General features: G+C 45.8%; 1 protein-coding gene across 4 annotated transcripts in view; it reads right to left on the minus strand.

Moving 5' to 3' along the window:
• Positions 1 to 10844, minus strand: part of DLG4 (discs large MAGUK scaffold protein 4) — a 135953-nt gene extending 125109 nt beyond the window's left edge. For all 4 annotated transcript variants that reach the window (XM_083706653.1, XM_083706652.1, XM_083706650.1 and 1 more), the window contains exons 1-2: positions 10728 to 10844; positions 7783 to 7853 (exon numbers count right to left, since the gene is read on the minus strand). In XM_083706653.1, coding sequence (XP_083562779.1) covers positions 7783 to 7853; positions 10728 to 10821 — 165 coding nt within the window. In that variant the 5' untranslated portion in view covers positions 10822 to 10844. The remainder of the gene's footprint in view (positions 1 to 7782; positions 7854 to 10727) is intronic.
• Between the last annotated feature and the right edge of the window lie 1968 nt (positions 10845 to 12812).

Genomic DNA, 12812 nt, shown 5'->3' on the forward strand with positions numbered 1-12812 from the left:
CCAAGAGAGGCACAGAAGTTGGCAGCATGAGAGCAGGCATTCTCCGTGGTGGCTCCCTGATTGGGGAGTGCTCTCCCCAGAGCGTTGGACGCACCTAATTCCAGCAATATCAGCCATTGAGCACCAGTCAAAGACATTCCTGTTTCCCCATGCATTTGGCTCAATGTGGGGGTCACAGGGTACGATGATCCCCACGCCTGTATTGGTGTTCATCTTTCAGCAGGGTGGGGTAGGATTTATCACTTTCTTTGTTACGACAGGATGAGCACGTTCCATCATTTAATGTTATTTTATCTTAATGATGTACTTTAAGTATTTTATCATGCAGGTTTTTATAACTGTAAGTAGCTTTGAGACAGTTTAGTAGTAAATGACCAATAAATGCAATAATGATAATGATAATCCAGCTCGCCAAATCAGACAGTCTGGCACTGAAATTCATCATCATCATCATCATCTAACTAAATAATAGCAGTGATATTATTATTATTCAGGCTCCTAAGACCAGACAGTCTGCAGGATGCCAGGTTAGCAAAGGCTGCCCTAGGACTACATAGCCAGTGCTTGAAGTCTGCAGCATTCCCTTGCTACATATGGAAAGGTAGACTGCCCCAGCACACTGAGGAACCCTATGAAACCCTCCAAGAATTTTCTGGCACCTTGCCCTCCAGCCAGCTTTAGCCCACACTAAACTGCTTCAGCTCTTGGGAGGGAGAGAATCTGTTCCTAGAAAAAGGACTTCCTTCCTGTCACATTGAAACCGGCGGCTGCTGCTCCTTCCTCTTATCCTCTCTCCGTCTCAGCAGACAGGATAAACAAACTCTGTGAAGTCACTCTCACAGTCATTTACACCAGCAACTAAAATTATGAAGTTGTGGGGAGGGGGGGCTGAATAATCTCTCTTCTGGAGCGAGGTTCAGTTGGGGAAGGAGATGAGAGAGAGCTTATGAGATCATGAGCGCTGAGAGGAAATTGACAAAGCAGGACAAGGGGGTGCAGAGACAAATAAAAATCATGGCCCACAGAAACCACGTCATCCTCAGAAACTAACAGAGAGAACATAAGAAGAGCTTTGTTGGATCAGGTGAAAAGGTCTACCCGGGCCAGCCTCGAGCTTCCAACAGGTGCCCTAATGGGAAGCCCTCAAGCAGAACACAAGGGCAACAGGGTCCTCATACCTGCTGTGGCTCTAAAAGCAGCTGGTGTTCAGTGCTAGACTGCCCTTGGCCATGGAAGTTGCATATAAAGCTATCTCATGCCATCAGGCATCTCATTTAGCACACTTCCAAAGTCTTTTTAAAGTGATGGTAGAGGAAACTGAATTTGAGGCCTTCTGTGAGCAAAAAATGTATTCTGTCACCAAGCTGAAGCCCCTTCCAAAAGCCAATGGTGGATTCTCTCCATCTCCATAAATATGTCTTACCCTTAAGCTACTGACCACCACTCCATGGCAGAGAGCTCAATTCCACACTACTGTCAATCAATTGCAGAGGATAAGCTAGGGCAGGGATGTCCAACTGGTCGATCATGATCTAATGGTCGATTGCAGGACCCTGATCATGCCCCCCCCAAAAAACTCTGGTCAATACAATGGGTCACTGCCAGTTTTTTTATAGATCACAGTCTCTTGGAAGCTGGACGTGCCTGAGCTACAGAATTACTGGAGGGGGACACCTACCCATATCATTAATAATTGTATTAATTTCAGTCATCTCCCTCTTAGGCTGACATCTCCTTGCCCCAGCCAACTGTCCCCCTCCCTGCTAGTTTTTAGCAGCCAAGAGATGATTACTGAGGGGTTATGCTGAAGGTATAGAGAACGGATCTTTTATCCCCTTCCAGTGGAACTAGCGTATAAGATTGCTCTGCACAAAGCCCCAAATACTTGAGCTTGCTCCAAACTGCTGATCATTTCAGTTGCCCTTTTCAGCAGGTCTGGCGCCAGCTGTCAACCATGTCAGGCATTTGACAAGGGGCCCAGAGTCTCAGCAGAGCCCCTCACTTGCCTGACCAGGTTCTGCTGCCATTCACCGCTAAACAGACCTCAGAGGCTTTTCAGCAACAGGAAACGGTCCCACTTTGGAACAGGAGCCAAACTTGAGTCCCATCTGTGCTAGCTTTCCTCCATTTTTAAGTCACTCAAAAATATTATTAATGAACTTATGTAATGCCCTGGGCCCACAGATCTATAAAATTTACTAATTTCATATATCTATAGTTCAAGCAGGATTATAAATATATTAAATCTGTGGATTTAACAGATGTATGGGGCAAGGGATTGCATTTTGGGTATTGTAAGATGGCAAGTGGTCACCATGGTTGGGAGCAGAGTTTAGCTCCCACTCAAAAGTGGTGGTGCCCATCCATCAATGAAGTGAATCCAGAAGCCCAGTGGAGGGGCAGTGAGTGGTGCCAACGCAGCCACCACCAAAGCAGCACCAGCAGCAGCAGCAGCAGCAGCAGAGAAAGCATGTGGTGGCCGTGGCAGAGCTGAGCCAAGATCTGCTTAGCTAGGGAGAAGAAAGGATTGAAGAAGACTGGAAGAAATTTAAAATTTATTTACAAAAATATTGTAATTTGATTGAATGTTAAGAAGAGGGCTTGATCATAAATAACTGGCCACCACTAAACTAGATTGGAATTTGATGATAAGTGAGATTAAGGAAAAGATAAACCCTTTGGGAGAACTATTAGATTATATTTAAATGAGTGGATATAAGATTGCAAACAAGATGATAATTTGCTTGAAAAAAACTTTTTAACACTGTAAGTGGGAGCAGGAGACGTGAGGAAGTCTAAACAAGTTATGAAATTTTGTTATGATATAAGCAATGTTGTTTGTTACCTATGCTTTTCTTTTACAAAAATCTTAATAAATATTTATATTAAAAAAAACCAAGATCTGCTTAGCTCATCAGCACTGTGCCAAGGGCAACTCTAGTTCTGGTGTTTGTCCTGCTTCTCTGCACCTTTCCCTGCTCTATGCTAGCCATTTTGAGATGAGACAAGCAGAACTGTAACGTGGCCGCCCTATAGATTTGCATAAAACCCATGAGGAAACAGGCTAGCCTTATCTTCTGTCTCTTTCTTAACCCACCCTAGAACAGGAGGGTCATTGGTGAGAAACAGAGAGAAGGCAGATCTAAATTCCAGGCCTTCCAGGATCTGCCCCTCTTTGAGCAACTGCATCTGTGCAGAAAAGCACACTTTCATGCCCCACAAGCCATGCTCTGCCCTTCCCCCACTGGGACTGCTCATTCTCCTTTACTCAGTCCCTATATATGCTTCCCCATCTTCTTAGCAAGGACCATGCTTGTAACATCAATAAATAATCATTCTCAGCATTTATACATAGATTTATGAGTGTTCAAACATTGCTTTAACATGTAATGCATCAGAAATCCTTATAAAGGCAGGTCCCTATTATTCCTCCGAAAGCCATGCAGTTAATCAAGAGAGCCAGTATGGTGCAGTGGTTAGAGGTATTGGATTAGAACCTGGGAGACTAGAGTTCAAATCCCTACATAGCCTTGAAACTCACTGCATGGCCTTGGGCCAGTCATAGTCTCTCAAGCTAACCTACACTGCAGGGTTGTTGTGAAGACAAAACAGGGAGTAAGTGAACAATGTATGCCACCTTCAGCTCCTTTGAGGACATATGGAATTTAAACGTGTTGAATAATAAAATAAAAGAATTGCACTTCAAAGGACACACTCCAACCATGCAAAAACACATGGAAAATGGCCCATAAGGGGCATTGTCTGGGGACAGACAAAGGGCCATACAGAGAGTTTTAGAGGGCTGCTTCCAGACCCCATTCCTGTTATAATTCACCCATTCAGCAGCCGCTCCACTGCAACATTCTGAACCAGCTGTAAGCTTCTGGACATTCTTCAAAGGCAACCATACGCAAAGCCCATGGTAGTAATTCAAATGAGTTTTAATACAGACATGGCCAGATCTGACACATCTAGGAAAAAGTATAGTTAGTACTGCAGAAAGTGGGATCTCCAGGAGTGAACCTCACCTCATAGATTCTATTTGTCCCTGTTTCACATCCTTATCCTGCCACTCTGCCCTGGTTCCTCAGAAATTGCTTCTATATCCACCTCTGCCCTGTCAACCTCCATTTGACTATTTTGGTGCTGGAGGGAAAAGAAACCTGAGCTCGAAACAATGAAGTTATGCTCAGAATAGGCCCACTGAAAACAATGGACCTAAGTTAGTCACATTCATTCATTTCAATGGGACCGCTCTGAGAACAACTAATGTTGGATAGAACCCTGTCACTGTAGAGGCCCTGATGGAGCAGGTTTCAGCTCCATAGTGGGGTGAAGGTGGGAGAAGAGAAAGGGAGCATAAGAAGAGTACTGCAGCAGCAGCTGAATCAAGCCAAAGACCCACCTAGTCCAGCATCTTGTTCTCATAGTGGCCAACTAGATGCCCCAATGAGAAACCCACAAGCAAGACATCTCCAGTGTGTGACAAACAGAACAGAGGTGTTGGTGAAGAAGTATCCCCCCACACACACACACATACACACAATTCACCTGTGGAACTCACTGCTACAGGAAGCTGTAACAGGCAGCAGCAAGAGAAATAGATAATCATAGAATAGTTGGAAGGGACCCATGGGCCATCTAGTCCAAAACTGCCTGCAATCTCAGCTAAAGCATCCATGACAGATGGCCATCCAACCTCTGTTTAAAAACCTCCAAGGAAGGAGAGTCCACCACCCCTCGTGGGAGTCTGTTCCGCTGCTGAACAGCTCTTACTGTCAGAAAGTTTTTCCGAATGTTTAGTTGGAATCTCCTTTCTTGCAACTTGAAGTCATTGGTTTGAGTCCTACCCTCCAGAGCAGGAGAAAACAATCTTGCTCCCTCCTCTATGTGACAGCCCTTCAGATATTTGAAGATGGCTATCATATATACTCTCACTCTCATCTTTTCCAGTCTAAACATACCCAGCTCCTCCAAGTGCTCCTTATAAGGTTTAATTTCCATACCCTTGATCATCTTGGTTGCCCTCCTCTGCATACATTCCAACTTGTCAACATCCTTCTTAAATTGTGATGCCCAGATCACAGTATTCCAAGTGTAGTCTGACTACCGGTAAGTCAGAATAGAGTGGTACTATTACTTCCCTTGAAATGGACACTATACTTCTGTTGATGCAGCCTAGAACAGCATTAGCTCTTTTTTTTTCTTTTTTTGCTGCTGCATCACACTGTGGACTCATGTTAAGCTTGTGGTCCACCAAGATCCCTAGATCCTTTTCACATGTACTGCTAGTAAGCCAGGTGTCCCCCATCCTATATTTGTGCATCTGACATTTGTCCCTATTTGTCCCTATTGAAATTCATTTTGTTAGCTAGCGCCCAGTTCTCCAATCTGTTAAGGTCATTTTGAATTCTGATTCTGTCTTCTGCAGTATTAGCTACCCCTTCCAGTTTGGAGTCACCTGCAAATTTGATGAGCATCCCCTCAATTCCTTCATCCAAGTCATTTATAAAAATGTTGAACAACAACAGGCCCAGGACAAAACCCTACAGCACTTGTTACTTTTTCCAGGATGACGAGTAACCACTAATGAGTACTCTTTTGGGTAATGACACAAATGAGAGGGTTGTGGAGGTTACTACAGGCTGTGAAGCCCAAACTAAGTGAGGAACATGCCACTGACAAAGTAGGTAAAGGTAAAGGGACCCGTGACCATTAGGTCCAGTTGTGGCCGACTCTGGGGTTGCGGCACTCATCTCGCTTTATTGGCCGAGGGAGCCGGCGTCCAGCTTCTGGATCATGTGGCCAGCAGGACTAAGCCGCTTCTGGCGAACCAGAGCAGCGCACGGAAATGCCGTTTACCTTCCCACCGGAGCGGTACCTATTTATCTACTTGCACTTTGATGTGCTTTCGAACTGCTAGGTTGGCAGGAGCACAGACTGAGCAACAGGAGCTCACCCTGTTGCGGGGATTCGAGATGCCAACCTTCTGATCGGCAAGTCCTAGGCTCTGAGGTTTAACCCACAGCGCCACCCGCGTCTGTACTGAAGCTCAGAGCCAATGAATCCATGTCTCCATCGTTTCAGGGCATGGGAAGGCACCTGTGGCCTCTAATTGGCCGGATTCATAGAAGCAGATCCACCAGGGTGTGGGTGGGTGGGTGGGTGAGAGAGAGAGAGCCCACAGTTCTTTTTCCCTTCTATTTCCCTTCTTCCATTCTCCCAGAAGAGAAGCAGTGAGATTAATTAACCAGAAGTTCACTCAATTAGAAAGAACATCCCCCAACAGTCCCTTAGAGTGCTCCCTCCAACCCATCCGATCCGAACAGTCTGTACTGCTCTGCATACAACCTCAAAGAGTCTGGACGGTTTAATCTTCAACTTCCTGTTGCCATGTCTCTTGCTTAAAACATATGTAGAGCTGCCTTATATTGTTGAACCGGCACCAGGATCTTAACCACACTAGCCCAGATCCATTCCCAATGGTGATACAGAAGACTGAATTTGGGATCCCCACAAGTGCAAGAGCTGGGTTACACCACACAGCCACAGCTCTTCCCCAAAAAACATTTAGCTGTGTTCTGCCTCTCCCTGGCACCCATTTCCCAGTATTCATGTCCTCAAGGGAGAGAAACCTTCAGAAAAGGGCTTGAAATGAAAAGGGCTCTTGGGACTTCAGGTGTACAGTGGTACCTAGGGTTACATACGCTTCAGGTTACATACACTTCAGGTTACACACTCCGCTAACCCAGAAATATTACCTCGGGCTAAGAATTTAGCTTCAGGATGGGAACAGAAATCGTGCTCCAGCGGCGCAGCAGCAGCAGGAGGCCCCATTAGCTAAAGTGGTGCTTCAGGTTAAGAATAGTTTCAGGTTAAGAACGGACCTCCGGAATGAATTAAGTACTTAACCCGAGGTACCACTGTACAAAGATACTGCTTTGATGGCCCCAGGAGGGCCCCAGGGTCTGGTCTAAAGGCACATGAAGCCATCACCTTGCTGAAGTTAAGCAAGTCTAGGTCAGAACAGTACTTGGATTGGTGACTGCCTAGGAACCACATGTATGTCGCGTTGGGTTTCATGTCAAAAGAAATAAGAGAGATATAAAGGTAAAGAAAATTCTAAATTAAATATATAAGATGGTGTTAACTAGCTAGCTAGCTAGCAATCCACTCAGGGACCACAGAATCACTTCAAATTTACATTGGATTTTTTTTTCCATCAGTGCACAATAAGAACATTAGAAAAGCCCTGCTGAATCAGGCCAAAGCAGGCCCATCTTGTCTAGCATCCTGTTCTCACAGTGGCCAGCCAGATGCCTGTGAGAAACCCACTAAGAGGATCCAAGCACAAGAGCATTCTCCCCTCCTGCGATTTCCAGCAACTGGCATAAAAAAGCACTGCTGCCTTGGACTGTGGAGGCAAAACATTACTATTGTTGCTAGTAGTCATTTATTATTATTATTATTATTATTATTATTATTATTATTATTATTATTTACCGCCCTTCATCAAAATATATCAGGGCTCCTCACAAGGTAAAAATACAAATAAGTAGCTAAAACAAAAGCAACAAACAATAGCCCTATCCTCCTCCATGAACTTATCTAGTCCTCTTTTGAAGACATTCAGTTTGGTGGCCATCACGGCCTCCTGTGGCAGCAAATTCTGTAATTCCACTGAGGCACAGAATCCAAGGTTGGAGGAGTTGGGCTCAGGAGTACTAAGAAAGCAAACAGCTATAGGAAGAGGAAGGAAATCACTGACAAAAGAGCACCTACCTTAGGCCGAGACCTCCGTGAAGTTGTGGGGCGAGTGTCTGAAATGGTCACTTCATAAAACTCCTGGATATCTAAACCAAGAGCATGGATGGAAAGTCAAATAATTTTTAAATATTAGATAAAAAGGGGAGGGGGAATCCCCAATATTTCTTTTTCTTCTTTTGTCTGAAAAATAAAAGCCACTATCTGGGAGGCACATTTTCACAAAACGGGCCTTGGAGGAGCCTCCTCTGCAAAGAACATCCTCTTGCAAGGTAGGCCAGGGGGAGCAGCTGGCCACACAGGTGTGGGAAGAAAAGGACTTAGGACTCTCCAGGTGCACACCAAGCACCTTACAGCTGAGCTCCTAGATGCTTCCGGGCATCCCATCCCCACCTCCCTTCAGCCCAGCTCAGAAGTAATTATGAAACTCAGATTAAAGCCTATATTTAGACCCACGAGCTGAGCCAAACCCCTCCCTGGCTGGCTGGCGAGTCTCTGCAGGTGCAGCTCTGGCATCAGGAGGAGGAGGAAGATAAGGAGGCTGCTGCCTCCTAGCATTAGGTAGACTCAGCAGGTGTATGACAAGACAAGGCTCTTGGGCCCTGGAGCAAGGGTGAGAGATGAGAGGGCTACATGGTTGGAGGAAAGCAGCCCCCAAACCCATACACCTGGGCACCCTCCATGCTGAAAGCTCAACAAGGCTCACTACAAGTTTCATCTTCCGCCTCCTCCCCCCCCTTCAAAGCTCAGGCCTGGTATTCAGGAGATAATGCCTAATTCCCCTCTGATTCCCTAATTCCCAAAGAAGAAGAAGTCTTCCCTAACTTTGGCCAACCTCTTTCCCCCCACAATTCCCCTTCTATACCCCAGCCAACCAACAAGCTCTTCCCACTTTTAAGTTTCACCCACTTCTCCTCCCCCCCCCCCCGCATTGCTTCATTGCTTTAAGACCCTCCTCAATTTATCAAGTTCAGATAAGCAACTGCCCCAGCTAGATCCTCTTCCCTTTCCCCAGGGAATTATGCTTCATAGACCCCAGCCTGGAGCCTTCCAGATGTTTTGGACTACAATCAGCCGAGGCTGATGGAAGTTGTAGTCCAAAGCATCTGGAAGGCTCTAAGTTGGTGAAGGCTCAGGTAACCATTTCAAAAAGTATTTGTACCCCGTGATAAAGCTAACCGCACTTCGTTGGCTATTTGAACCCGTGTGCAACCCGCCCACCTGCAGAACAAATTAAACACAGTTGCTTCATTTCCCCCTTGGCCTTCTGTATTTTTAGCTCCTCTAAACAGTGTTTTGAAATCTTGGAAAATTACAGGACTTGAGATCCCTGCTCAAAAATAACTTAAGATCTTTTAATCTAAAAATATAGTCAAGAACTGTTTTTTCAAAAACTTCTCTCCTGGGAAACGGTGGTCACTGGAAATTTTAGTGGGAATTCTCCCTGCCCTGCCCCCTCCAATATGCAATCTCTGCTTGCCTGTTTACACCACTATTTAGGAGAGGGATGCAGCTCAGTGGTAGAGCCTCTGCAGAAGATCCTAGGTCCAATCCTTGGTGGCATCTGCACATAGGACTGGGAGACACTCCCTGTCTGAAACCCTGGGGGGCTGCTGCCAGTCGGTGTAGAGAATATTGAGCCACATGGGCCAATAGTCTCAGCATAAGGCAGCTTCCTCTTATTTCTGCCTCTCCAAGAAGCTTTCAGGTTCTTTTTCTCTTTCTGCACACTTTCTCAGTAGCCCTCCTTCACAAAGCCACACTTCGTTGGCTTCTGCACCTAGTTCTCTAGCTCATCTATACATATGGGGCAGGCGGGGCTTATTAACTTCAGGGCCTCAGGCTGCATCAACAGAAGTCTAGGGTCCAGATCAAGGGAAGTCATAGCCACACTCTATTCTGTCTTGGTCAGACCACACCTGGAGTGCTGTGTCCAGTTCTGGGCACCACAATTTAAGACGGATATTTACAAGCTGGAGTGTGGGCAGAGGAGGGAGACAAAGATGATCAAGGGTATGGAAACCAAGTTGTATGAAGAATGGTTGAGGGAACTGGGTATGTTTAGCCTGGTAAAGAGGAGACTGGGAGGAGATATGTTAGCATCTTCAAATATCTCATGGAGGATGAGGGCTAGGACCCAAACCAGTGGATTTAAGTTACAAGAAAGGAGATTCCAACTAAATATCAGGAATACATTTCTGATGGTAAGAGCTGCTTGACAGTGGAACAGACTCCCTTGGGAGGTGGTAGACTCTCCTTCACTAGAGGTTTTTAAGCAGAAATTGGATGGCCGCCTGTCATGTATGATCTCGTAGAGATTCCTGCATTGCAAAGAGTTGGACTAGATGACCCTTGGGGTCCCTTCCAACTCTACAATTCTATGATTCTTTTGTTAATAAAGATGAGCGTGGCTCTGAGCACATTCAGAGTCTCTGCCTTCCCTGCACCTCATACTCCACATTTGGGAGTTGGGCTGGTAGGAGGGTATGACATTCATTGACTTTCGGAAACTAAACTACCGTATTTTTCGTTCTATAAGACGCACCAGACCATAAGACACACCTAGTTTTTGGAGGAGGAAAACAGGAAAAAAATATATTCAGAAGCCAGAACAACAAGAGGGATAGCTGCGCAGCGAAAGCAGTAATCCCTCTTGCTGTTCTGGCTTCTGGGATAGCTGTGCAGCCTGCACTCACTCCATAAGACGCACACACATTTCCCCTTACTTTTTAGGAGGGAAAAAGTGAGTCTTATAGAGCAAAAAATACAGTACTTTTTCCTAACCTGGAGCCCTCTAGCTGTTTTGGACTACCACATCTGGTGGGCCCCAGGTTTGGGAAAGCTGGACTAAGTGCTGCATGTAAGCCCTGCCCCTTGCCCATTAGCTCCTCCTCAATTTCTTCAAGCAGCACCCTGGCTTGCTCCCCCCATCAGTCCTGGTGTCAGCTACCTCCCATACGCACCCAGGAGAGCCTGAAACAGTTCACTTTGGAAAATCCCAAGGAGTTTTTCTGCCTTGTGTCGGAAATTCTGGTCCAGCAACAATGACTCTTCCATGAGGCGCAGGGCCGCCGTCGTGTCTGGAACAGAGGAGAAGAGAAAGAGGGAAGGGGGTTCAACACCAGTCCCATACCCACAAACAAACACACATAAAAGGGAAGATTTGGTTTTCCCCCTCACTTGGAGAGGAGGAGGTAATGAGGCAACAGGACAGGGGCCCTGGGGTTAACCCCCCACTCTAGAAAGGGAAGATGCCATTTTTTTCAACCCCGGCCTTAGTTTGCTCAGCTGTAAAATGGACATCCGTGTTATGGCCTGTCTCAAGTAGGCATTTAGGTAGGTAGGTAGGTAGATAATTGTTGTGCATAATTTTATTTTATTTATTTAACATAATTTGTTTGTCAATTAATTGTAAAAACCTCTAAGTAGTTTATATAAAATACACATTAAAATTATTTATAAAAACTAGTTGACCTTCCCCCCCCCAAAAAAAAAGAGTGATAAAATCACCAGTTAACAGTATACAATATAGAAGAAACTTACATCTTAAACTATTAACTTGACCAGTCTGGATTGGCTTGCAGAAGTGTTTTAAGCAGGCACCAAACACATTACAGTGAAGGTGCCTGCCTAGAAAGAACATAAGAAGAGTCCTGCTGGATCAGGCCAATGGTTCATCTAGTCTAGCATCCTGTCCTCACGGGGGCCGCACAGGGAACTCTGGGAGGCCTGCAAACAGAACCCAATTGCAGCAGCAATGCTCTCCCCACCTGCAGTTCCCACCAACTGGTGTTCTGAAAGCATGTTGCCTCTGACAGTGGAGGGAGACTGCAGCCATCATGACTAATAGCCGTTGATAGCCTTCTCCATGAATTTGTCTAAACTTCTTTTAAAACTATCCAAGCCTCCTGTGAGAGTAAGTCCCATAGTTTCAACAAGCACTATGTGAAGAAGTACTTTTTTAATCTCTCCTGAATCCCCCAACATTCAGCTTCACTGGATGTCCAGGAGTTCCAGGAGTTATGGTAGGGGGATGAAAAATTTTCTCATTTCACTTTCTCCATGCCATTCTCTACCCACTTTCTTCACATAGGACCCTCGTACCTATGGGACTGCCTCTCCTGGTATGTCCCACGGAGAACTTTACGGTCTTCAAACAAAAATATCTTGGAGGTCCCAGGCCACAGGGAGGTTAGGCTGGCCTCAACCAGAGCCAGGGCTTTTTCAGCTGTGGCCCCGATCTGGTGGAACGCTCTGTCCCAAGAGACTAGGGCCCTGCGGGACTTGACATCTTTCCGCAGGGCCTGCAAGACAGAGCTGTTCCACCAGGCCTTTGGCCAGGGCACAGCCTGACCCCCTCCTTTGGTAATCCTCACAGAACTCTAGCCCAATGGGTGCCATTAATTTAATTTGATTTTGAATTGATTTTAAAATGAATTGATTTTAGAATGCTGTGTTACTTTTATTGTTGTTAGCCGCTCTGAGCCTGGCTTCGGCTGGGGAGGGCGGGATATAAATTTAAAAAATTATTATTATTTTGTTGTTTAGTCGTTTAGTTGTGTCCACCTCTTCGTCACCCCCTGGACCAGAGCACGCCAGGCACTCCTGTCTTCCACTGCCTCCCGCAGTTTGGTCAAACTCATGCTGGTAGCTTCAAGAACACTGTCCCACCATCTCGTCCTCCATCGTCCCCTTCTCCTTGTGCCCTCCATCTTTCCCAACATCAGGGTCTTTCCCAGGGAGTCTTCTCTTCTCATGAGGTGGCCAAAGTACTGGAGTCTCAGCTTCAGGATCTGTCCTTCCAGGGAGCACTCAGGGCTGATTTCCTTCAGAATGGAGAGGTTTGATCTTCTTGCAGTCCGTGGGACTCTCAAGAGAATTGATGCTTTTGAATTATTATTATAGCAGATAGTTAAACTATGGAACTTGCAGGAGACTGTGTAGACCACCAACTTGGAATGTTTTAATAGAAGATTGGACAAATTCATGGAGGCTACTAATGGCTACTAATCCATGTTGGCTATGCTCTGTCTCCACTGATACTTCTG

The sequence above is a fragment of the Podarcis gaigeae genome, assembly GCF_964106915.1.
Source record: "Podarcis gaigeae genome assembly, chromosome: 13".
Taxonomy (NCBI): Eukaryota; Metazoa; Chordata; class Lepidosauria; order Squamata; family Lacertidae; genus Podarcis; species Podarcis gaigeae.